General features: G+C 35.7%; 1 protein-coding gene across 1 annotated transcript in view; it reads left to right on the top strand.

The window, feature by feature from the left end:
• The window catches only part of Gls (glutaminase), a 71,931-nt gene that overhangs the window by 1,123 nt on the left and 46,458 nt on the right, over positions 1-24,350 (top strand). The window contains exons 2-7 of the mRNA XM_033756357.1: positions 2-68; positions 12,595-12,691; positions 13,029-13,150; positions 18,240-18,369; positions 19,519-19,598; positions 22,199-22,362. Of these exons, the coding sequence (XP_033612248.1) occupies positions 2-68; positions 12,595-12,691; positions 13,029-13,150; positions 18,240-18,369; positions 19,519-19,598; positions 22,199-22,362 (660 nt within the window). The remainder of the gene's footprint in view (position 1; positions 69-12,594; positions 12,692-13,028; positions 13,151-18,239; positions 18,370-19,518; positions 19,599-22,198; positions 22,363-24,350) is intronic.

Here is a 24,350-nt window from a genome sequence, read left to right as displayed (position 1 = left end):
GTCGCCGTCCGCCCCGCCTGCCCTCCCGCGGTCCCGCCAGCGCCCCCCTGGAAGCCAGATGTGGCAGGGTGTGCTCGGGTCTCGGGGCTGGCTCCTCCCGGCGACCGTGGGGCCTTCCGGGCCTCCGGAAATAGCTTCCGAAATGAGATTAAGAGCGGTAGGGGTCATGTGGCCCAGAAGATGAGGCACGCACACCGAGCACCTGCGCTGCGTGCGGGGCCTGCCTGATTCTTCCTGAGCTGGACAGATGTTTTAAAAATACAAGTCACCTAGCCACGATGGCACGTGACACAGGACCCTGAAAATCCGAGTTACCCAGGGTTTTTTTTTTTAAACTTGTGATAGAATGTTGACTCATCTTGTAAGTGTGTAGCACAGTAATCAGTTGGTCTCAAAATCGATTTTTCTTAAAATGAGGTAGTTTCCTGAATATTTTTGTCCTGTGTAATAGACACGGACACAAACCTTTTTTTAACCCACTCTGGGTAGACATTGACTGGTCTGTGTTCTTTATGCCCTACTATTTTTCTGACTTAATATTGACACCGTGCAACGCCGTCTTTTTGCCTCCTTTTTATTTACTTCTATTGCCAGTCCTAGGGTACCTTAAATGGAAAGTGTGAATTTTATTTCAATTTCAGGCCCGTTTGATGTTTCTTTCCTGTAATTGAAATTGAGACCTTCCTAAAACATTTCTAAAGTTGTTTTCTCAGACGGAAGAAGGTCATTTAAAAAAAAAATCAGTTGGTAATGAGCAAAATTTGTGGTATTCTGAGACAATGGTTTATGGTGCAAAATAGCCTCATGGCAGTGGGCATCTTCCTCGGTTAGATGGCCCAAGTCCCTTCAAGTCAAAATCTAGACTGTTAAATTTGCACCTCTTTCTAATGTTTTAGAGACTAGAATTTGAGCTTAATTTCACATGGGACTCATTTTTACGTAAAACTCATCTGGTTTACCGAGCATGTAATGAGTTTAAATACATGTGCCCTGAGTTAACAGAAATGCAAATGCAGTTAGCCATTTAAAAAATTAACCTTAAGTGCTATGAGAACCACTTTCTATTAAAAATATGTGTGTAGCTCTGGCTCTAGTGCCCCCCCTTCATACAGAAAATTGAATTTCTTTTGTGATTTGTTTCCAGAAGATTCTGGTTTCATTGCCTTAAGTCACCTCATGGTAGTAACTTTGAAATACTATTTTTGGCTAATGTCTCATCTTGTTCTCCCTCCTTCCCTGCTCCTGTTCTCCCCCCACCCCCCTACCCCCCACCAAATAACAGGCTAGGGAGGCAATTCCAGATCTCAGATGCCCTGAGTTCAAATGCCAGTAAGATAGCTTTGTGTTTACCTTAGTTCAGGGGAGAAGTTTATGGCGTGTGTATGTGTGCCACCAAACTTGGAATTACAGATAGGTTCAGAAACAGTTCAAATAGATGATAATTCTAGGGCTTTCAGTCAGGACTTTGGGCCAGGAGTGAACCGCAGCTGTCTTTAATGAACATGTAAGGTGAATGAAGAGCTCTGCGCTCAAGGTTGTGAAGAAAGCATTGAAATGTAGTTAGCTTCTGCTTCTTAAATCATCTGGTTTCTAAATGTAGCTTTCCTCCTTTGACTCTTTCCATTTTGCCTTATGTGACAGACATTTCTTTCACTCAGGGAGAGGAGCTTCCATTTGATCCTGTTATCGTTCCCAATGCACAGGTCATCCTCAGCCCTGCCTGCAATGCCAACACTGCTCTGTGACAGACTTGAGAGAGTTTACTAAAAGGAGCAGCTGCGTGGAAATTAAGTGAGATACCATCCTGTAAAGGGCTTAGAACAATGTTTGGCATGCGTGAAAAGAGACCTGTTTATCCCTTAAGTGATAATAAAATTTCTTCATTTATTGAAACCTGTCAAGGACATTGGCCTTTAAATTTCAGGCTTACAGATGAGAACTTTTTAGTTGCCAGAAAAAATTTCTCTTGAGAAATCATTGTACATCTGCCTTTTGTGAAACTATGATTTCTTTTTGTTTACTTTTTTGCCTTGCTGGTGGATAAGATCAGAGTGAATTTAATGCTTAACCACAGCAACTTCATTACTTCATGTGCTGAGATATTTGTGGGATTTTTTCCTTTGCCTGGTGCTGACTTTGTCTCATGTTGTAGAAGGAGTTGGAGTGTAAGTAAATCACTTAGCTTCTTCCCACGAGCTCTTTGAACCGTTGTTGCCCTAGTCTGTACCATCTCCTTTATGCACCTGCAGTGTGGTTTACATGAAGACTACTGTATGTGACTAATGTCTTAGAGAAAAGCGTAATGGTCTTTGCTCATTTTTCCCTCTAGTGGTCTAATGGAATCTTACCACCATTCATCCCATCACTTAAAAAAAACATCAAACCTTGGTTGGCTCTCTTCATTTTGTTCTCTCAGCCTTCCTGGACCCCTTGGAGGAGGGTGTCCTTGCTGTGTGCACCGTGACGCTCAGGCCTCTGCTCCTTTCCTGCTTAACCTTTCCCACTTATCAAGGGCACAGCCCTTCCCTCCGCTTCTCTCACTTCTGGGTAGGTAAGATACCTCTGCTCTTAATCTGAGCTCTGTTGCAGTGGATCTCCACAAATCTGATGACTTCAAATTTAAAATTTGTGCCCCCCATATCCAACATTTTTTTCTAATTCAGTCTATTTTGTATACTGTTACAGATTATGGTTTAGAATTTTAATTTAAAATATTCTCTTTGCACAAAAGCAATACAGACTGGTACCAACAATAGTAGTGCCATTTCACAAACTGTTGCGGCATTCAGGAGCCTTGATTAACCTGAATGGAAATGCTTGTCTAGGAAAACATTTTTGTCAGACCTTTATCTCTGCTGTCAAGCGTGGCAAACTTAAGTCTCCAAAGGCCATGAGTGTATGTCCTGTCTTCGTGAAGGATCCTTCAGAAAGGTCAGAGGGAGAGAGGTGCAGAAACATTGTAAAATTACTTTTGTTTGCACGTTTTATTTTTCAATTAGGAAAAGAGATAGTATATAACAGGAAGTGAGCTGAAAAATGTCAGAATATGTTAATTCTTACAAAATGAGTAATTCATGTAGGGTACAGTAATGAAAGGATTCTGTTAAAATGAGACTATTTTTTCCCTGTTGGATTGGCAGGTGTTAGATCAGGTGATACAGAGGGAAGAAGAGTAGGACCTCTTGCATAGCCAGTATAAATTAATTCAGCTAATTGGAAGGGCACGCTAGTAATATCAGTTAAAAACTGCCTATCTTGCCTGGCACGGTGGTACACGTCTGTAATCCCAACTATTCTGGCAGGAGTTTTGAAACGTGGAGGCCAGCTTGGGTAACTATGAGTAATCCTGTCTCAAAAAACAAAACAAAACAAAAGGATAGAGTGGCCCTGGGTGGATTCTCAGTACCACAAAACAAAGCAGCCTGACCATTATGCATTAATTATATATTTGCATATGAAGGTTAGGGAGCATAATTTAGGATTCATTTAAATTTAAAAATAAAAGTGCAAGCAAAATGACTTCAGCTAGCTTCAGATACTGTGGCCTTATATTTTGGTAGTTTATATTAAATGGAAAGCGAAGGGCAAAGAAAATCATGGCATTGTATGTTGTAAGAAATAAATTTCAATACTTAGGCATTTCAACAGACATTGTATTGGGTCTAAACAGTATGGATAATGAAGTTGAGAGACTACATTTTAGCAGATATAGAGAATGTATTTTGGAGTTGACCTGTTTGAAAATAGGTAGCAAATGCTTTTATAATAATTCCATATTGCATTAATATGTAAAAGTAAACATTTACAGTTCACTAAAATCAAGATTGAAAGTACATCTAATTTTTTGAGTTTCTTAATCCCTCAGTTGTCTTATTTGTGTTTCCCTCAGTATTAAAATTTTCCTAAGTCATGGTTGTAAAGGAGTTGGGTTTTTGTAATGCTGAGAATCTAACCTAGGACCTCACATGAAAAACGTGTGTTCTACCACTAATCTCTAGCCCATTAGATTTTGTTTTAATAGTAAAACAGTACCAATTGATATATACGCACATGGTCTAGAATTAACAAAACACTACTAATTTTTTAAATACTTAGGTGAAGTTCACCGAGAGCAAAAGTTAGATCCAGAAATTTAACCTGAGTTTTAACTTATTGTTAAAGTTAACAGACTTTATTGTTTGCAGTGAAATCTGCCTTCCTCAAAATTAGCTGGGGAGATGACTGCCGCATAGATAGGATTTAACCTTTTTTATGAAGCAATAATATGTAGGCAAAAAAGAGGAGGGAATTCTCTTTTTGTTTGAAAGAGATGAATGTTACCTTGAAGAGAAAATTTCGGGAGATACGTGTTTTGAAAAATTATTTGAAAGAAATCAGAAGAAACTAGTGTATTTGAAGTGAAGAAAAATTATGATAGTAGAAACTGAAAGTCAAATAGTAGGATTTGGAGTCTTTAAGGAGCTCAGTCTAATATACTAAACCCTGTACCTCCCACGTGCTGATTTATGGTTACCTGTGTACCTTTCCACCATTTGCTTTTAAGAGAAATGCTTGAGAAAGTTAGAGGACGGATGCACAAGTGAGGCACATAGTTTTCTGGTAGAGGCACTACTCTTGCATTTTCATCCTGGAATCCGATTTGCTAAATTTAAATTGATTTGGTTGAGGCCGACCTCTGTGTAGCAGTTTTCTGACCAACAAGGTGGAAGTAAAATGTCAACGTGTCCTTGGCTTCCTTTGGGAAGTACCCTCTGCTTGCTACCCGTTGCTCATTGCTTGCTGATTTCTGCAGAAATACAATGAAAGAGCTACTCTCAAAACAGAGCTGTTGGCTCTGTTGGACTAAACATTGATAGCTTTCAGGATTTGGAAATACATTTTTGTCTACTGATTCTAGTGCATGCTTCTAAAGAAGATTTTAAACTTGTCATCTTGATTTGAGTGACAGGCACTTTGATTTTTGGTAGGCGTTATTAAAAGACTACAAACTTTCTGAAGACCAATTTTTTAAGTTGCATGAAGTTACAAATTACTCATACTTTTTAAGAAATCTAGGTTAGCAAAATAAGTTAAAAGTATAGAAAAATTTATCCCCTAATATTTTTTGTACATTCTTCCACATGCTATAGAAAAATGGCGGGGGGAATGTGTGTTCAACTTGAGTAGGATGGTTAAGTAAATTATGGTATGTTCATATGAGAATCCCTTACTTAGGTTCTTCAAATGTATACATTTTAGGGGTAGAAGTAAGTGGAATGTTTGGCCAGAGGTTAGAGTACCAAATTTCCTGTGACTATGCTGCCAAGAGATCTTAAGCTTTTCAAAAAGTTTAGAGATAACAGAAGGAAGTAGGCCAAAATGACATTAGCAGTAGTGGTTTATGGGAGTGGGTATTGTTTTTCCTGCCTCCTTTTAGCTATATTTAAGATTTCCCATTATAAGTGGGAAACTTCTAAAACAGTGGAAAATATTATGTAACTTCTGAAATCAAAGGAACCTCATTTGTTAAATTTTCAGCTTGTATTTGCTGCTTAGTCTGCTTCCATAATATCCTTTTCTGGTTGTATAAAAATAATAAGCACTAATACATTGAAAAAACTATGCAAGAAGATTGTGAATCTTTTATCATTCTTATTATCATTGTTTTCCCCAAAGATCAAACTTCTAAAATTCTAAACTATTATTGGTAGATGTCTCCTTAGGAGATGTTGCATATTTTTCTGCCATATAAAAATAATTACCATGACTAGAGTTTTAGCATTTCTTGTTCAGCTTCTGTTTATTATAAAGAAGCATTACTGCTCTGTGCTGTAATACAGTGATGCTCTAAGCAGGGCTGGCAGACTTTTTCTGTGAAAGGCCAAATAATATGCTCAACTTTCTGTACTCTTTGGTCTCTTTCATAGCTGTTGAAATCAGCTGTGGTACAGAGTAGCCATCAGCGACAGGTAAATGAATGAGTGTGGCTGTCTTCCTGTGAAACTTCATTTACACAAAGAGGTTGGCCCTTGTGGTATCGTTTGCTTACCTCTGCACTAAAATGTATTTGACTGTGAGGGGTTTTCTTGAACCCTGTTTGGTTCTGCCTTGAATGAGTTTCTTGTATGGATTTCTGTGCCTTATTAGTTGCTGTATGTTATTGCTGGCTTTCGTGTGTCCAGTTTAGCAGTTCTCCCTTGCTTTTACCTCATTCTTCTGTACCTAACTCTTCTTAGCTTTTTAGGGGGAAAAAAGAGGTAAAATTTACATAACAAGGTTTTACCGTTGTAACCCTTTTGTTTGGGATTCAACCAAGGACCTTGACTGTACTAGGCGAATGCTTTATTCCTGAGCCCCCTGAAACCATGCTTACATGTATAGTTCATTCAGCAGCATTGAGTGATTCGGTCTTGGAGTTAAGAATGCAAATAACCACTTATCTGTGAAGTAGAAGTATGTCCCTAGTAAAGTTTATGATCTGACTTTATTGTAGGAATTTTGGAGCACATTATTTTTAGCAATTCAAACAAACAGAAACAAGCATTAGAGCTGAAAGTGCCCTTAAAGAACTTCTAACTCCACCTCACTTTACATATTTTATAAACTATACAAAGATCAGATTACCTTACCAACTTCAGACTTGGAATTGGACTTGTGATTTTGTTGTTGTTGTTCATCTGTTATTAGCAGTTTTATAAAATACTGCATTGAGTTAATAACTTTTAGGTTCAGGATTGGAAGGGAATTTAAAACCCACCTCCCCAGCTGCTGGTTTTCCCTTTTGTAATAGTTCCAACAGGTTTCCTTACAAGGGTTTACATCTGTAGAAGGCAGCACATTTGATTTTCAGGGCTGTATTATTTTTTTCCTTATGTGTAGCTGAAATACACCATTATAACTTCGGTCATCTGTAGTGGTATCAAAGCAATTACAGTGACAGAATTCACAGAATCCCTGTATTTTTCCAGTGTGGATGATTTATTAAAGGATACTTAGGTGAAGAACTTTGTGAGTTTTTTTTGTTGCTTGTTATGTTTGTTTATTTTGTTTTGGAAATAGGATGTCACTAATGTAGTTCAGGCTGGCCTTGAACTCACTCAGCTCAGTCCAGCCTCTAACTCAAAGCTATCCTCTTGCCTCCACCTCCGAAATACTGGGATGGCAGGTGTGCACTACCATGCCTGGTCAAAGAACTTGGATGTTGGAAAGCATGGGCAGAGCCGAACATCGTGGGCTTGGTCTGTCCGGGCCCTGGTTCTCCTGCCTGGGACTGGTAGACAGCTCCTGGGCTACGCTTAGGAAGTCACACGCATCTGGACGAGTTGCAAGGCCCTGACAGGGATATCCGGACATTCCCTCACGGAAAGCTGGCTTTTACACTTGCTGCTGTGGCCTGATTAGGAGTAAATTTCTGCAGTAAAGTCTCACCCAATAGCAGCCTTTATTTTAACACATCTTACCCTTGCTTTGTACAAGATGGGAGTTTTAATGAAGCAGAAGAGCAGTTTATTTAGTCATCTAACATAAGTTGTTCTATTTGCGTTTCAGATAGAAATTTCTTTGAATAGGGAAGGAACTTCATTTTTCATTATTTTTAACGAACTACAAATATTTCTCCTAAAATGAAGCACTTCCCGCTGAGCATGTCAGTGTGGCGGTCTGGGGCCCAGACCAAAGGGCCAAGCTCACTAGCGGCACTTCTGTGCAGCTCCCTGAGGGAGTTGTGTGTTGCTGTCCGTGTTGCTTGACTTGAGACTCTGGCATTACCTGTAAATAGAGGACAGTTGAGTTAATTGGCTTCATAAGACAACAGAAAGTGAAAGTCCTTTTTAAAATAAAGCTTTAAGTAATTAAAAAAAAAATTCCAAGAGTAATTAGCCCAAAGTGAAATGACTTAAATAGCAGAATTTGTCACTTTGTCACACTTATATTTATTCTGATATAGTATTAATAATTTTACGTAGCCACCGTCTATGCAGCTTTCAGCCTGACAGGTTTAATTACTGATTTGGTGGGTGTTGATGGATTTGTTATGAATCAAGTCACTAAATAATAAACTGATCAGAGCCGGGCGTAGTGGCGCACACCTGTAATCCCAGCACTCGGGAGGCTGAGGCAGGAGGATCGCTGTGAGTTCGAGACCAGCCTGGGCTACATAGTGAGTTCCAGGTCAGTCTTGACTACATAATGAGACCCTGTCTCCAAAAAAAAAAAAAAAAAAAAAATCTGATTTTAAAACTATCTCAAGGGCTTTTTAAGAACCATAATTTTTATTGTTTAAAATTTTTTTAATGTTACTAATATTTTGGGGAAAGCTCATTATAGCTCAGACTGCCCTTGAACTCACCTTGCAGTCCATCCCTGGCTGGCTTCAAACTTAAGATCTTTCTGCCTCAACAGTGCTGGGATAGGCCTGGAGGCCTGGCCAGGATTATAAGTTTAAAATGAAAATAAGCAGAAAAAGCCAGCACATTCTTTAGTATTGTTAGTAGACCTATACTTTTAAAATTACACTTGGAAAAAAATGACAGATTTTGGTTATCTGATAGGCTTATTATATAATACATATCATAAATTATGTTTTAAGAATTACATGGGCTAAGAAAAAAGATTTGTAGTATAGCTTGGACTGTTTTCCTCTGTTCATTTTGTAGTTTTAAGGAAAGATTTTTCATTTTCTTCCTTTCAGTCTGTGTGATTTTTGAACTGATAGGTTGAATTAGGAGTGTCGCTTCTAATTACAAATGAGAAACTTTCTAGACTGTCCCCTCCCATCAGAACCACAGTTAACTGCTTCATTTACATTTTCTATCCTTTTAAAAATATTTCTACCACAGTATTGTCACATTACTGTTGTCTCCTCTCCTTCTGGACAGCAATCTCGCTTTATTCATCTCTGTATCCCCAATCTTTGGTACATAATAAGCTGTATAATAAACGTAGAAAACTTCTCAAAGTCAGGAACTGAGTGCTAAAAGTATTGAGAATCTGGCCAGACAAAGTCCTGTGAAACAGTTGGAATGATCGTTAATGCATTCAAGGTTTAGAGAAAGAAAAGTTTAAACAGAAGGTTGACGGGAGGGAGAACAGACAACCAAATGAGAAAGCATCTGACGTCCCCACAGGTCAGTAGGTCTGGTCACTTATATTGAGAAATTCTAAGTGGTAAGTTGGGGTAGGTAGGTAGTGCAGAGCTGCGTTGTGAGAACTGAGTACGAGCCAGAAGAGTCAGTCTTCCTTTGTAACTGGGAAACTGATGGGTCCGTAGGTAAGTAAGAGCAGCAGAAGTTGGCCTTGAATTTAAACTCCTTGTGCATAGTGTGACAGTCTCCTCATTTATTATTGATCTATAGAGCGCTTTATTAGCTCTAAAAATTAGGAAAACAGTGGCCCTTTCATTGGCACCCCCTGTGATTCATATACCAGGGAGTTCCGGCCTTCATCCCTGGGTGGGGTCCCATTGCCAGAAACCTCACTCTGTTGCATTTCCAGCACCTGCCCCTCTTTCAGTTTTAGCTCAAATAACACCTAAACAGGGCCATAGTGAAGTGATTTTCCAGTGACCAGATCTCACAGATCTTTTCTTGTAATTTCTTTAAATATGTGCCTCTTATTTTCCCTTTTAGACCGTAAACTAGACTGTAAACAGTGCCTGACATGCAGTACATATCAGAGTTAAATAAAAGGGACTTTTCCATTTTTGTAAAATTTTAAGGAAGTTTCTGTGTGAGGCTAACTTGTGAAAATGTGGTTAAAGGAACAATAAGATGGTAAAAAGCATCTTAAAGATAAATTAGGAAATAAGAATAAAGGGGAAGGGGTAAAAAGGTATGAAATGTGGATTTTTCTTTGGGTTTCCTTTGGTGAATACCCATTTTATGATATATAGTCTGGAGGGCTCACTTGAACTTATCAGTGATTATTGATAGTATAGCTTGAAAGACTGCTATAATATTTTGATACTAAAATTTAAATGTCTCAGATTTCCTAGTAATTAAAAATGATAGCTTTTGAATTTTAGTAGCAAAATGTCATTGTGAAGGCATAAAGATGTTAAACTAGGGGAAAGAAGAAGGGCTAAAGCAAGAAAGATCTTTAGAGTTAAGATCTACCGTTTTGAAAGTTTGGGGAGAAAATTTGTATTCTGTTTACCAGACCGTTGAAGCCAACTTCTTCTCAGATCAGTCTTAGCTTTTAAATGATGAGATAGGTAGTTTTTTTTGTACATTTGACAGTTTGTGAGCATATTTTTAAAGCACAGCTTAAATTCTTCTATGGATAAAAATTAGTTTCTTGTCCTAAAGCAAGTAAATATTTACTCTTTGCTAGCTATGGCAATAGCACGGTCATTTTAATTTTTTTTGCACTATGTACCATAGGCTAAAGAAGTGTATATTTTATGTTATTTACCTGGCTTTTAGGCAAAGCAAATACCATTTACTGGTGTGATAAATATGTAGAAAGCTTACTCTGCAGTTTTTTTTAACATGATAAACTACTTCCATCTGAAGTTTACCTGGCAGATCATTTTCTGTCAATAATTGGTGTGTTATTATCCACTGATTTTTTGACAGCTGGTTCAACTTCTCTTTAAAAATTAAATCATCAGTATTATTGAACTCTGCTTAATGGTGTTAGAGTAAGACTTGGAAAACTTGTTTGTACCTTGTAAAAGTAATAAATATATAGTTAGAGAACCAGTATACTGCAGTGGTAGATGGGACTCCAGATTTAAATTTGTCTCTGCCACAGTACAACCTTGGGAAGTTTTCTAACCTCCCTAAGCTTCTGTTTGCCCATCAGTGAAATAGGGATAGAATTACTAGGGTTAAGTATAATATACCAGGAACTGTAGCATATTTTGTATAATAAATAGTGGGCCTGCCATAAGATCATTGGAGGATCTTAGAGATAAATTAGAAAGGAGATACAAGGGAAGGGGTAAAAAGGTGTGGAACACAGATTTATCAATTCACGTATGTTAAGATTGATTTAATAAAGCTAAAAGGTGTAAGATTTGAAAACAAGTATCAATGCCAATATTAATGTTTCTTTTAGAAATTTTGTATGATTATGCACGAACATGCATGGCCTGCTAATAGAGAAGTAATTATGTTAAATATCCAAATACATGTGGTTCTATTAAAATATGGAACTATTATACAATCTTTAATCCAGGATATGTTCAGCTACGTAAAAAAGCTTTTTTTAGCAGTACAAAAACATAATATTACACAGACTTAAGCTTTGTGACTTTTAAACAAAAGCAATGTACATAATTTTCCTCAAAACTTTTTTACACCTGTGAGTAGCCCAGAGTTAACTATGTTAATTTGTAAATTTAAGAAAACAGAAAGTATTTTCTCCTCTAATCCTTTCCTAAAATACAGGTCCAGTCCTCTCCTGAATATTTCATACATCCCTGTATATACTATACATACATGCAAATATGCATGAGTATATTTCTCCTAGACATTTTAATAAATCGCAATAGATGGACTAGTCTAGCTTAGATTGCTTATTCTTATACTATCGCTATAAGAGTTTTGATAGTCATTGATGTTTAGAATAATGAAAAGTTATTAGGTTCATTAGATTTATTTTTACTTTAAAGCTTTTCAGTAGATAAGAAAATTGCTTTCCTGTTTAAAAGTTTGGTGAATCTTAGCATTTTACTGTTATGCTAGTTTTAATTAAGATTTTAGTGTGATGTAGGCCTGTAATCCCAGCACTCAAGAGGCTGAGGCAGGAGGATTGCCATGAGTTCAAGGTTAGCCTGGGCTACATAATGAGGCCAAACCTTACCTAACTACAGGATGAGAAATCTTGTCTCCCCATCCCCAAGAAAAAAAAAAAAGATTTTAATGTAAATTTTTTGTTCTAATAGTCTTATGTGATTTGTGGAATTTAATCTATATATGTGAAATCCTTACTGCTTTAGAAAGAATTCCTGCCACTGCCATGGATTTGAGTGCTTACATTGCCAGGTAGTGTCCTAGATGTATAAGTGTATTGAGTCAGCTGTGCCTCAGTTGATGTAGACACTATTATCCTGTTTTCTCTTGTGGGGAAACTGAATCACAGCAGTTAACTTACCTTAAGTTACGCAGCTAGTATCCCAGCCAGGATTCAACAACTTGTGCACTTGATCTTAACTACTGTCTACTATACTACTTATCTACTGTGTACTATCACTCCCAGATTTTGTAATAGTACACTATTTGAGTAATACATAGTCATCACATTAAAACATAACAAACGTAATCAACCAGAGTGAACATTTACTGGAGTTTGTAATTAGTGTTAGATGATTGTACTGGATGGAGAGGTATACTGTATCTCTTTAACAAATGCTTAGGCATTAACATACTAGAGTTTGTAGTCAAGATTTCAAAAAATAATCTGTATATTAATGAAGCATTTTTTGTTTTTCAACATGGTTTCTAGTAGTACTGATTGGCATTTAGAAAATCAGTGGTGACTATGATTATAGTCATGATGAATAGATCTGCTCAGCTGTGGTCTGGTTCATAGATGGTTTAATAATGGCTTTACTTAACATCCATTAGAATGTACCTACAAGAATTAATTTTGTATTTTTTCCTCCCCCTCTAGTAAAATAAAACAGGGTCTGTTACCTAGCTTGGAAGATTTGCTGTTCTATACAATTGCAGAAGGACAAGAAAAAATACCCGTTCATAAATTTATTACAGTAAGTTTTTGTATTTTTCTATCATAACTCTATAAAAAGTTAGTTATGCTAAATCAAAAGTATTGTTGAAATACAGTCTTAAAAATCATCTGACATGTAGATTCTGACACTGTTTCTCTTACTATGTTTTCAAATTTTTATCATGCTCATTTCAAGGTAAACAGTGAAAGAAAAACAGTGTGGAACTTATCCAGAAAGTGGGTAGTAGTGACACAAATACCACACATTCAAGTCTTGGGTAGAAGTTTTTGTATACAGGAATGAAAACTTGTAGTTGGAATAAGCATATACATTATTTGCACTATATATTTACAAACTCTTATTTTTTTAAAAACAGGCACTCAAATCTACAGGATTGCGAACGTCTGATCCCAGGTTGAAAGAGTGTATGGATATGTTAAGATTAACTCTTCAAACAACGTCAGATGGTGTCATGCTAGACAAAGATCTTTTTAAAAAGTAAAAATTTCTGCCAAACCTTTAATGGTGATTTGCTCTGCTATATGGTGATTTGCTTTTAAAACAAAATTGCATCTTTGAAAGTCCAGTGCTTCCTGTGTAAATGAAAAAAGGGATTTAAAAGCATCATTTGAACAACAGTGATGATATACATGAATGATGATATGTACTGAGTTAAGCATTCTTTAAATCTGTTGTAAGGAAATTTAGCGATGGATGATGTAAGTTTCGTACCTGGAGATGGCATTCAGTTTGCATAGAGCACATCTTTTGTTCTGAGCACATCTTTATTCTGTCCTTGCTTTCATTGATCTCCAGTCCATCTGCATGTCTTTCAGGCCTTCGCAGCAGTGTCTCGTTCTTTCTCGCAAGGTGATTTAGATGACATCATAAAACGAGACGGCTTCAGACAGCCCTGTATCCCTTAGATTTGCATTTGTGCATTGTCTGCTTCTCTCCATTCTTCAGACATATTAATGCATAGACTTTGGACTATTTTCTTTTCTCTTAAAGCACTTACTTTAAAAACTGAAGAGAACCTTGGAGATTAAAAAGCCTTCATTTCTTTGAACAAGGAGTATTTTCACTTTTTTATTTTTGCTTAACTGTTCATCATTTATCTTCATTCCTGTGTTCCTATTAGCTTGACTATATAAAAATATGGATGACATATTTGTAATGGATCTTAAAGACTCCATAAAGTTTTCGTTTTTTATGGTATTGGAAAGTGAATCCAGGGTCCTTGTACTGAACTGTATCCCCAGCCCTCTTTTAATTTTGAGGTAGTCTTGCTCATTTGCCCAGGCTGGATTCAAATTTGTGATCCTCCTGCCTCAGCTGCCCAGAGTGCTGGGATTAACAGGCCTGGCTCAAATGGTAATCTACTAATAGTTCAGTGGGAACTAGCATAAGGCTATAACCACCACCAGAAGAGATTGACTTTTCTAACCATTAGGCTCAGGTTCAGGTAGATAAAGAAAATTTCTGCATCAGCTTGGAAAGTTTGTTTATATGTGTGTGATTTACCTTTACAGCATTTTCTTCTGGAGGTTGCTTTGTTCTGGATACCTCCAGGGAGTGCCTTGGAGTATTAGGGATAAGTATTTAACAGAGGTTCTCTGAAATGCCCTGACATGCTCTGAGGCACTGCTGGCCTTTTTTATTTTTCTCTTTTTACCAGGAAGTTCTTGGTTCTGTTAACTTGGCTGACCTTAATGTGCAGACAATAGGTCCACTTTGTAATTGGCATTAAAAATTTTGAGTCTAGAGCCCGGCATTTAGCTCAGTGGTGTCACCGCCTGCCTTGCAAGCAAAGGTCCTGAGTTCAATCGCCAGTATGAAAAAAAGTTTTTTGAGTCTACAGAACCTGTTTCTTTGTGGAGGGAGGGAGTTTATTTCTGGACTTACTTGTGTGTGCCTTTTTAACCACCTTTAGTTAATTTTTATTATGCATGAGCTGTCTCCACAGTCTCTGCTCAGGGTGCGCCTGGGATGTCGCTGGCTGGCTCCCTGAGCACAGCTGTGAGACGGTAGGTGGATCCGTGGGTACGAGGTATGGGGAGCTGCTTTGGCGTCTTAGGTGGAAGCTGCACTTTATACTTGGCTTACACTGTTCAAATGCTTTTTGTGCCTTATAAACATGTTGTTATGTTTAAATGTGAAATTAAAAGCATTTTACTCTGATTTTAAGCCAGGGAATCACAATCATAAAATCTTCTATCTGTAAATAGTGAGATAATCACCATAATTTAAACACTAAACCAAGTTTTTAAATCTGTGGTTGTAATATAGGCAGTTTCCTAACTTGACAAATGCTTAGTTGTTGTAAGAGCAGACAGTAGACAGATTTGCCTTTTCATCCCTAGAACAAGGGCACTCAAAATCTTTTGACTGTTAAAGTCACCTAAGAGGGAGGAGTACTGAAGAGAAATTCATTCTTTCTCTGTTTTCAAATGTAAGAAATTGTCTAGTTAGTCTTGCCAGGAATAAATTCTCATCTCCATGCAGCAGGGGGAGGACATGATAAAACCTGGCATTCATTTTCCCTGAAAAATAATTCATGAGGTGGATAGGTTTGGTTGAAATCAGTGTTGATATTTTACATAAAATACATTGCTAATATATTTGGCCATTGTAAGTAACTGACAAACAGCTATTATGTGTGATTCCCCCCACCCCACAATGGGAAAATGAGTTCTGACATACTTTTGGGAGTCTAATCTATTTGAAAGTTGGAGACTGCCTGTACCCATCTATGTGGTCAGTTGTTTTTAGTGCTAATAATCCTTAAAAGTAATAGAAATAGAAATATTTATGTTAAAATTAATCCTTTGTTTATTCATGAATTTTTTTAACCTTAGGTATTAGAAATATTTTTATGTGTAATTGTTTCTTGGTCTTTTTTGGTGTTGGAGAAAGTTTTGAATGGTCTTTTTTACGTTTTTTGTATTATTTGGTTTTCTTAAAAAATTCTTGCCTATTATGTTATTTTACTAATGAAAATTACGTATGTGAAATATTTTGTAAAATGCTGATGAATGTTACTTGTTAGACATAAGCATTTAAAGAAGGAAAGAAAATGATTATTACCAGTTTACAGATGAGAAAAACTGAACAAAGCACAGAGAAGACTGTTGCGTGCTGAAAGGTGTGAGCACTTCGTCAGAGTTCATTTTATGTAACTTTTAGTGTTTTTAGTTAGACTGATAATAATTATGTTAAAATAATTCTCAAGAACTTTAGTATGTGGAAAGCCCCTCAGTATTATCTATTACCTAGAGTGATAAAAATGACTTTGTCCATCATGGTGGTTGGCTGTGAAGGCTGTTGCTATGGCTTTGCCACGTGCTTCTGCTAGAGAAAAACAAAACAAAAACTCCAGAGGTTTTCTGACTGTACAATTATAAATCTTGATTGGCTTAAAATAATAGATTAATTAAATTTGCGTAGCACATCTCATTTTCTTAGTTATAACTTCTGGAAAAATGACGAAATGTATTGAATGATATGGAGATAAATAGTAATTTATGCTGGATAGTTACCCTTCGTTCTTTTGAGCAAGGTGTTCTTGGTATATACGCAACCCTTGCAGTTTTGATATTTTCAGATTAAATTTTAGAAGGTATTTGAAGCATTTTAAATATTAAAGCAATGATAATATATTTTAGAGTAAGGTTGAAAGAGTAAGATTAGAAACCTGTCAAAGTTTATTGAAGTAAATTTTATTGACCTAAATTTCTTAGGTCTCTGATGTCAACTAGTACTACTTCTATAATGATAATGAAATAACTATAACTTTTTATGTTGTAATAGTGGATCCTTATTGTGGATACAGTAGCTATTTAGGATTTTATTTTAAACTTATGTTAATTTTAAGTTGACCAAATAAATACATTCTAAATTTTATTTAAAATTTTTAATATTTAAAATGTTTTATTAGTATTTAAAATATTTAATTTTAATTTGATATTTATCTAGAACTTCAATTAAAATATTGAGGTTTACATTTTTAAAAATTTTACCACCAACTTAACAGAAGAAGTATTGAGAGTTACTTCATTTCTCCATTTATTAGTGCATTATTTAACTTCTTAGACTCTCATTTTCTTATTTGTGAAGTGGGCAAAATTTTGATGTTTTAAGGATCAAACAAAATAACTAGTACTTGTAAGTCATTACTTTTTTATGCTTGTTTTTTCTCCTTCCTCAAAGAAGCTGCTAATATAGTACCACCTTATTTACCTGTGAAGAGTCCAGTTACACAAATAACTTCTCACAGTATTCAACTTTAATTTTTTTTCTTTTTTTGTGGGGGTGGTTTGAGGCAGGGTTTCCCTCTATTTCAGGCTGGCCTTGAACTCACTGTGATCTTCAGCCTCCTGAGTGCTAAGATTACAGGCATGCGCCATCAAGCCTGGCATGACTTTAGTATTTCACCTGTCAACATTTGAATTTTTTAATTTATTAAAGGTTCACCCTTAATATTATAGTTGGTATTGTGGCTTGATGGCCATATGTCTTTTGCCTTTATCTATTAAATAAATATTCCATTACTGAGTTTTGGAGAGTCAGAAGATTTCTGTCTTAAAGTATAAAGTTGCCTGTAATCTACAACACTTTAACACACTGATTTCCTATTCTAACTTTAAAGCAAAGCACAATATTGGTTCATATCACTAAATCATATGCCCTCCCATCTACATGGTTTACCATGTCTTTAAAATAGTTTTAACAGTATGTTTTTATTGTATGATACATGTATCAAGTTGAATAATACAATTTAGTATTTTTAGTGATTTAAGATACTGTAATATAAAAGTATTCTGTATGAAGATTTGTTTTTAAATACATTATTTTTACAAGTATTCAACAAATATTTCATGTAAGAAAATTCATCATCATCGAGACTAAACTGTTGATGTGTGCTCCCTGATTTTTAAACTTAGAAATACAAATTTTTAATAACTAATTCAGGAGACATATGTGAATATGCAGCATATTTAATTGTTTTTAAAAATAGCAGCACTAGCCGGGGATTTAGCTCAGTGGTTCTGGCACCTGCCTCTCAAGCAGAACCACCCGAGTTCGATCCCTGTTACCCAAAAAATAAACAAACAAACAAAAATAAATAAAAATACTAGCACTAGTTATATGGGAGCTAAGAGGTATATATGTATGAAGTTACTTAATTTCAGAAATACACAGATCTCATCTAGGATACTTTAAAGTGATTTTTGTTAAGCAAATGTCATCCTGAGTGTTTATCAGTTTTGGTAGGACAAGGAACTTGTTTCGGATGGTCTTAATACTTAGACCTGGTGGGAATGTTCTATCATTTTAATCTATGATACGGTTTTTGAGTATATCTAATTAAATTCTAACCTGTTCAGCTTACAAGCAACTACATGAAAGACTGCTGGAAGGAAACAAAATAACATAGAAAGTATAACTTATAATTTAGTTATATGAAATGATGAATTTTTTTATTGTTTAAATATGGGGTTAATATTCTCCTACCTAGCGCTATTATTACTAGACACCGATAGTAGAAAGGTACCCCGTCTATTAACTGTTGTCTTACATCCCACAGGTGTGTTCAGAGCAACATTGTTCTGCTGACACAAGCCTTTCGAAGAAAGTTTGTCATTCCTGACTTTATGGCCTTTACCTCACACATTGATGAGTTGTTTGAAAGTGCAAAAAAGCAGTCTGGAGGAAAGGTAGCATTTTTGGTGTTCATATTTTCCTAACCCAATCACTGAACCACTTACCGGTCCAATTATTTAAATACAAGATGACTAAAATTTGCATATTTTTTCATTAATTTTTATAAGATACAAGGAAATATAAAAACATCAGTTTTATCAAATTAATTCAGTTCAGGAATCAACTGGTGGAAATGTCCCCTGCTGGGGCAGTCCTCACATAAACAGACGTGTTGTCCTAGTGATGCCTGGGGTAAACTGTTAAGTGGTTAATAAATTCAGCTCCAGTTGAGGTATACTGAGCAAAATCGTGTCATTTTAATTTGGCTAACTAAAAAATGTAAGTGGCTGGATTTAGTAGTTTTTAAAATATTTTAAAAATTTAACTTGGATATTCTGACTAAACCTAAATTTTTTTTAATTTTCAAATTACTGAGATGGCTTTTAACTATTTAAAAAACAGCCTTATTGGAAATTTCTGCATATGTGATATCCTTGAACATAAAATGAATTGTTTATAGCTTTTAAAACTCCTCTAGGGGATGGTGGTGTAATTGGTAGCAGAGCACTTGCCTATGATGAACAAGGCCTGAGCTTGGACTGTCAAGGTCCTTCCCCAAATCCTCTAAATAGTGGCAGGGCTGCTCCATTTAGTCTTCAGAGTGAACCCTTATTTAATCTCCATCTGGAAAGCCTTGCCTTGCATTTGTTTTAGATTTGGTAGCTTTAGGGTTATAGAACCTCTTGATTATTTCAGTGTATACACATTAGTTATTTTCAGATGTTTGATTCCTAATTTTTTAGATGGTGAAACTACCAGCACTAATGGCCTTGATTAAGGAAATTCTGTACTTTTCTTTTTAGGAAAAATCAAGTCCACATTCTTCTCTTAGGTTCCCTGAATTTTTAAGAAGAAAAAATACATTGGGAAACAAATAATAGAGGGTAGGAGAAGTCACTTAATCTCACGCTAGTCTTGAAGTGTTTTGTGCCCTTAGTTCCACAAATCTTGTTATAAGAGATAGACTACGAGGTTCTTGCATGTTGGAAGGCAACTAACTAGTCATTGATAGAAGCTAAGTCAAAGTGAAGACATTTGTTGGTAGAAAATAATGTTATTTGTCTACAGTGTGACTGTTGATTTCTTTCCAATATCTTGGATAGGTTGCAGATTATATCCCTCAACTGGCCAAGTTCAGTCCTGACTTGTGGGGTGTGTCTGTTTGTACAGTAGATGGACAGAGGTGAGTTTATTTCAAATCTGTGTCAGTCAACTTCAGGCCTTAAATTTTGCGTAACAGTTGAGAGTGAAGTAGAGAAAACCATCTTCTATAATGGAAATTACCCCAAACAACGCAATTTCAAGAAGGTTAAATAAGTTTAGATTTTAACTTAATTTAAAAACTTGAAACAGTGATTTTATGGGTTTTTTTTTTTTGAGGCACTTCACGTTCCTATTTGTAGTTATAGTCTTGTTATTTGTATTTTATTCAATGTGAGTGGTTACATATTTAAGAAAAGCAATCTTGTCAAAACATGACATTATTTTCTATAGTGAACTGATCACTAATAAAATTTATCATTGGTTATTTGCCCTGTCATCTTTACTCCTCATGTTCCTGATTGATTAGCATACGAGTCGGGATTATCCAGTGTAACATATCCATCCATCATTCGTTTGCAGAGTGAGAAGTCAGTTGCACAAAATGCAGAATTCTACAAAGTCCACGAAAGCCTTGTTTATGCAATGCGAATATTGTAGGCAACCTGATGAGAAATAAGGAAATTTGCAGAAGTATAAGAAGGATAGTGATATAATAGGGACAGTCGGTGCGACAGTGATTTAATTTTATAATTAGATTCATAGAGGCTCTTGGAAAAATGGTAACGTTCTGGAGTATTTCCTCAAGTCAGACATAAACAGTTATGTTGTAAGTGGGTTTTGTCTGAAAAATTATGCCATAAGAGGCAAATTCATATTTATTCATTTAATCTTCTAATATTTTATTAAAATAATCTTTTAAATGTATAAAAAGATATATAATTTTTTAAAAAGTAAAACAACTTTGTTACTCAAAAAATAGCCATATCACACTTAAATTTGTAAACTTCAAATGTAAAATTTAATGGACTCTGTCACATTGACAGAGTTGTGTACAGTTTTTAAGTATATGTAAAGCTTGATGAACTTATCAGAGATGTAATTTTACCGTAAATTTTGTTCAAAACTTCAACTCATGTTACCTTACAATTTTAAGGTTTTATTTTTCAAGACAGTGTTCCATTTGAAGTTTTTTCCCTTTACTTAAGGCACTTTGATCTCTTCAGTACTTTTTACTTTTCAGTAATTACGTTCAAGTATTTACAGCTCATTTATTTTGAAGCAAAGAAATCTGAGGACCATGGTTAATGTGATAAGGGGAAAAGAAAAACAGGTACCTAGGTCCTGTAACTTCTGGTCCTCTTCTTTCCATCATTACAGGTTCATACCGTCATTTGGACTCATAAAACATATGAGACACTGTGTACTGCCTTAAACGTTGAGTGTTTGAAAGGACACAAATGAGATGGCATGGCTTTGTCCCATGGAGCAAATTCCAGTAGGAGGTTTTTTGTTTTTTTGTTTTTTTGTTTTTTTTTTTTTTTGGAGTACTGGAGATGAAACTCACGACCTTGCATTTGCAAGGCTGGCACAGCACCACTGAGCTAAATCCCTGGCCCTCCAGTAGAAAGTTTTCTACTTTTGCATATTAGGAAATAGTTTGTTATGTAATAAAAAAAAAATTTAATTCAGAGGAAAATACTATCATGTAATCCTGCATGATTCTTCTCTTAAAAGTTTTGTCTTCTAGTTTTGTTTTGTTTTGTTTTTTCATGTAAAGTTCTAAAAGTTGACTTTGGAACTAGAACACAGGTGTTTTTAAATTCAAAGGCAATAAGATTGTTTCTTTTTTTTTAAGAATAATTATCAAGTTTACCAGTCTGAATTAGAAATTATACATATATTTGATAGGAAAAGTATTATATACCTCTCTTGGACACATACATTTTTATTGTCATACACTTTGAAGCGGCGTGGTCAGATGTTCCTGTTTGATGTCTGACGTTTTGTTTCACCTCCGCCTGGTGTAGTTACTAATGGTGCCCAGTTTCATGATGCTTCGTGTCACTGAATGATGAGCGCCTGTGGTGTGTCTGGTATTGTTCAGGCCAGGCATTCAGTGAACTCCAGTGAGCTGACAGGAAGATCTCGACCCTTGTGAAGCTTATGGGGTCAGCCAGAGCGTTACCATTCCCAAGTCTGCTTTGTTGTGTATGCCTCAGTTTGGTAATATATAAAGCTTTCTTTTCATTCTTTTGTTAACTGCTTGGTTAGTAATGACTGCCTCTTATAATGTAGTGTTAGTTTATAAAACTTCTAAAGGAGCTGGAATTAAGAGGTAGTTCATAGATGTGAGACCTTCATAGACAGTGTCGGAGAATAGTAGTACTGAGCTCTTAAACTGACCTGGCGTGGCCATAGCTTAAGGCAATGAGGACAAAAAAGGTGAGTAATTTCTAAAAAGGCTTGTTTATAGGCTCGAATACAGGTAGTAAGGGGAGAAGTACTGTCTCTCCCTTGAAAAATTTTCCCTTTGCCTAATAACTATTCTGTTACTTGAATACTTTTAAAAAAGTAATATCCCTCTTAAACATTTGTTCTTTTAACACTGAAGTGAATTTTTGTAATTGAATTATGGGAAGGTTTTTATAACATAGAATTAACGTAAAATTAAAACTCTACTTATGCAATTACTTTTGTTTTGATTGACATTAATTATTTTATAAATCCTAATTTTAATAGGCATTCTATTGGAGATACCAAAGTTCCCTTTTGTCTTCAGTCCTGTGTAAAACCTTTGAAATATGCAATTGCTGTCAATGATCTTGGAACTGAATATGTGCATCGTTATGTTGGAAAAGAGCCGAGTGGATTGAGATTCAACAAACTGTTCTTAAATGAAGATGGTAAGAATTACACAACAATTGGTTAGAAAAAAATACAATTTTTCTATGTATATCTAGTTTTGAAAGGATTTTTGTTCGTTTGTTTTGTTTTGTTTTTGAGACAAGGTCTCACCATGTAGTTCAGGCTGGTTTTGAACTCACTGTGTAGCCCAGGCTGGCCGTGAACTCACAGTATTCCTCTTGAGTGCTGGGATTACAGCTGTGCAGCACCATGCCTAGCTAAGAAGTTTTTTTGAAGCAAAATAAAAGCAGCAGCTTTTAAAATTTTTTGTGGGATTTCCCATTGGGTCAGTTTAATCACTTAACTTTAAAAATGATTATTTTAGGCATTTTCTACTATTAGGGCAGTAGCGTGAGGAGAGAAGGGCGGCAAGGAGTAAGAAGTTCACTTTATAGCCACCAGTAAGGAAAACATCTTGCAGTACATTTCAGAATGTCTGGAATTGACTTAAAAATGATGCAGGGGTGGCAGGTGGGAGAGTTGGGTGTGATGATTACTGTGTTGATAATTATTGCTGCTAAACACTTGTCTTTGGCAAAGGCGAAAGAAGCACTATGTCTCTTCTAGTCCATTTTTTTTGCATTGTTACGAGCTCTTGTCCTCATATAGGCACATAAAATGTATGCAGATGTGTTGGATTAAATACAGGGTGCTGTGACGCGGCACAAAGAAATGAGATGACATGTTTTTATCACAGTGAATAAATTGCAGTAGGGAATGATATTTTTACTTTAACATATTTATATATTGAGTGTTCCTGTGCTGCCCTTGGGGGAAAGGTCTGGACTGGACTGGATATATAAAATAGAGGTGCACGATATATTCATGTTCTATCGTTTCTACTTTTCTATATGGTATGTATTTTAAAACTTTCCTAAGAAAAAGTTTGGTGCTTAAAACTTTGAGGTAGTATTTTTGGTGTTTTTCCTCTCTCCTAAATATTTAATATTTCAAAGAACTATCATGCATTGTAGTTAGCAACTCCCACTTTTATTACTTTACAGGAATTTAAAAGGAAAGGGGGGTAAGTTAGTTTGATTGGTTAAGAGAGTTTTTTAAGCCTAATGTAGTTGATACAAGTTAGATTATACTTTATTTCTGTGGGTTAGTTTCTATTTTTTAATCTTTCAAGAATATCTAAAGTTTCTGATTGTTAAGTTAGCATAAAGAATTGAAGGGAGAAAGGGAAGGATAAAGGGTCAGTAAAAGAAACTGAGATGTGTTCTGTACATGTACCAACTCCCCACAAGGAATGTCAATTTTTTTTCTCCCTTGGTATGGGGGATCGAACTCAGGACTTTGGGCTTGCCAGGCAGGTGTGGCGCTGCTGAGCTTCATCTTTAGCCTCAAGGAATGTGTAAATATTACATATTGCAAACATGTACCAGAAAAAGGGGAAAGAGTATCAAGAGATGGGTGGAGGGGGAAGGGAGAGACGGGAAAGTTGATAAAAGAATTAAGATGTGTTACCAGCTTTCCACAAGGAATGTCAGCATTAAGTACTATGCACATGTACTGATAAACTAAATTTAAAAAAAATTAAAAATTGAAAATAGCGAAGATTGCAGTAATGGTTTGTAAAATACGCTTTTGTGCCTTCTTGCTGGATTTTTAAAAAAATCTCGTATTTTTATTAGCTTTTTAAATGAAATTATGAGTTTTAGAGCTATTACATTTTCTTACCTATCTTTCTATAATCTTTTTCTGACTTTATGGAGATTCCCTTCAATTAGCAACTTCAGTAAGGATATCACAAGCAGATGCACTTCATGAAGCTCATTAACACCCAGATTTAGTATAGAAAGAATTAATGCTATTATTCTTAAGATAAAACATTTTATAAGAAAAATTCTAAAGGCTGATTCCATTGAATTGATTTTGAAGATTAAAGAATAGAAAATAACAAATGTAGGAATTTTGATGTTAATTATTTCACAAAACGAGAGCTTAGGGTAAATGAACTTAATATTACAGTAGTAGTTTGCCA

Source organism: Fukomys damarensis, unplaced genomic scaffold (assembly GCF_012274545.1).
Source record: "Fukomys damarensis isolate Sample0158 unplaced genomic scaffold, DMR_v1.0_HiC HiC_scaffold_26, whole genome shotgun sequence".
Lineage (NCBI taxonomy): Eukaryota > Metazoa > Chordata > Mammalia > Rodentia > Bathyergidae > Fukomys > Fukomys damarensis.
The sequence above is the reverse complement of the archived record's forward strand: the minus strand, read 5'-3'. Positions and strand labels throughout refer to the sequence as shown.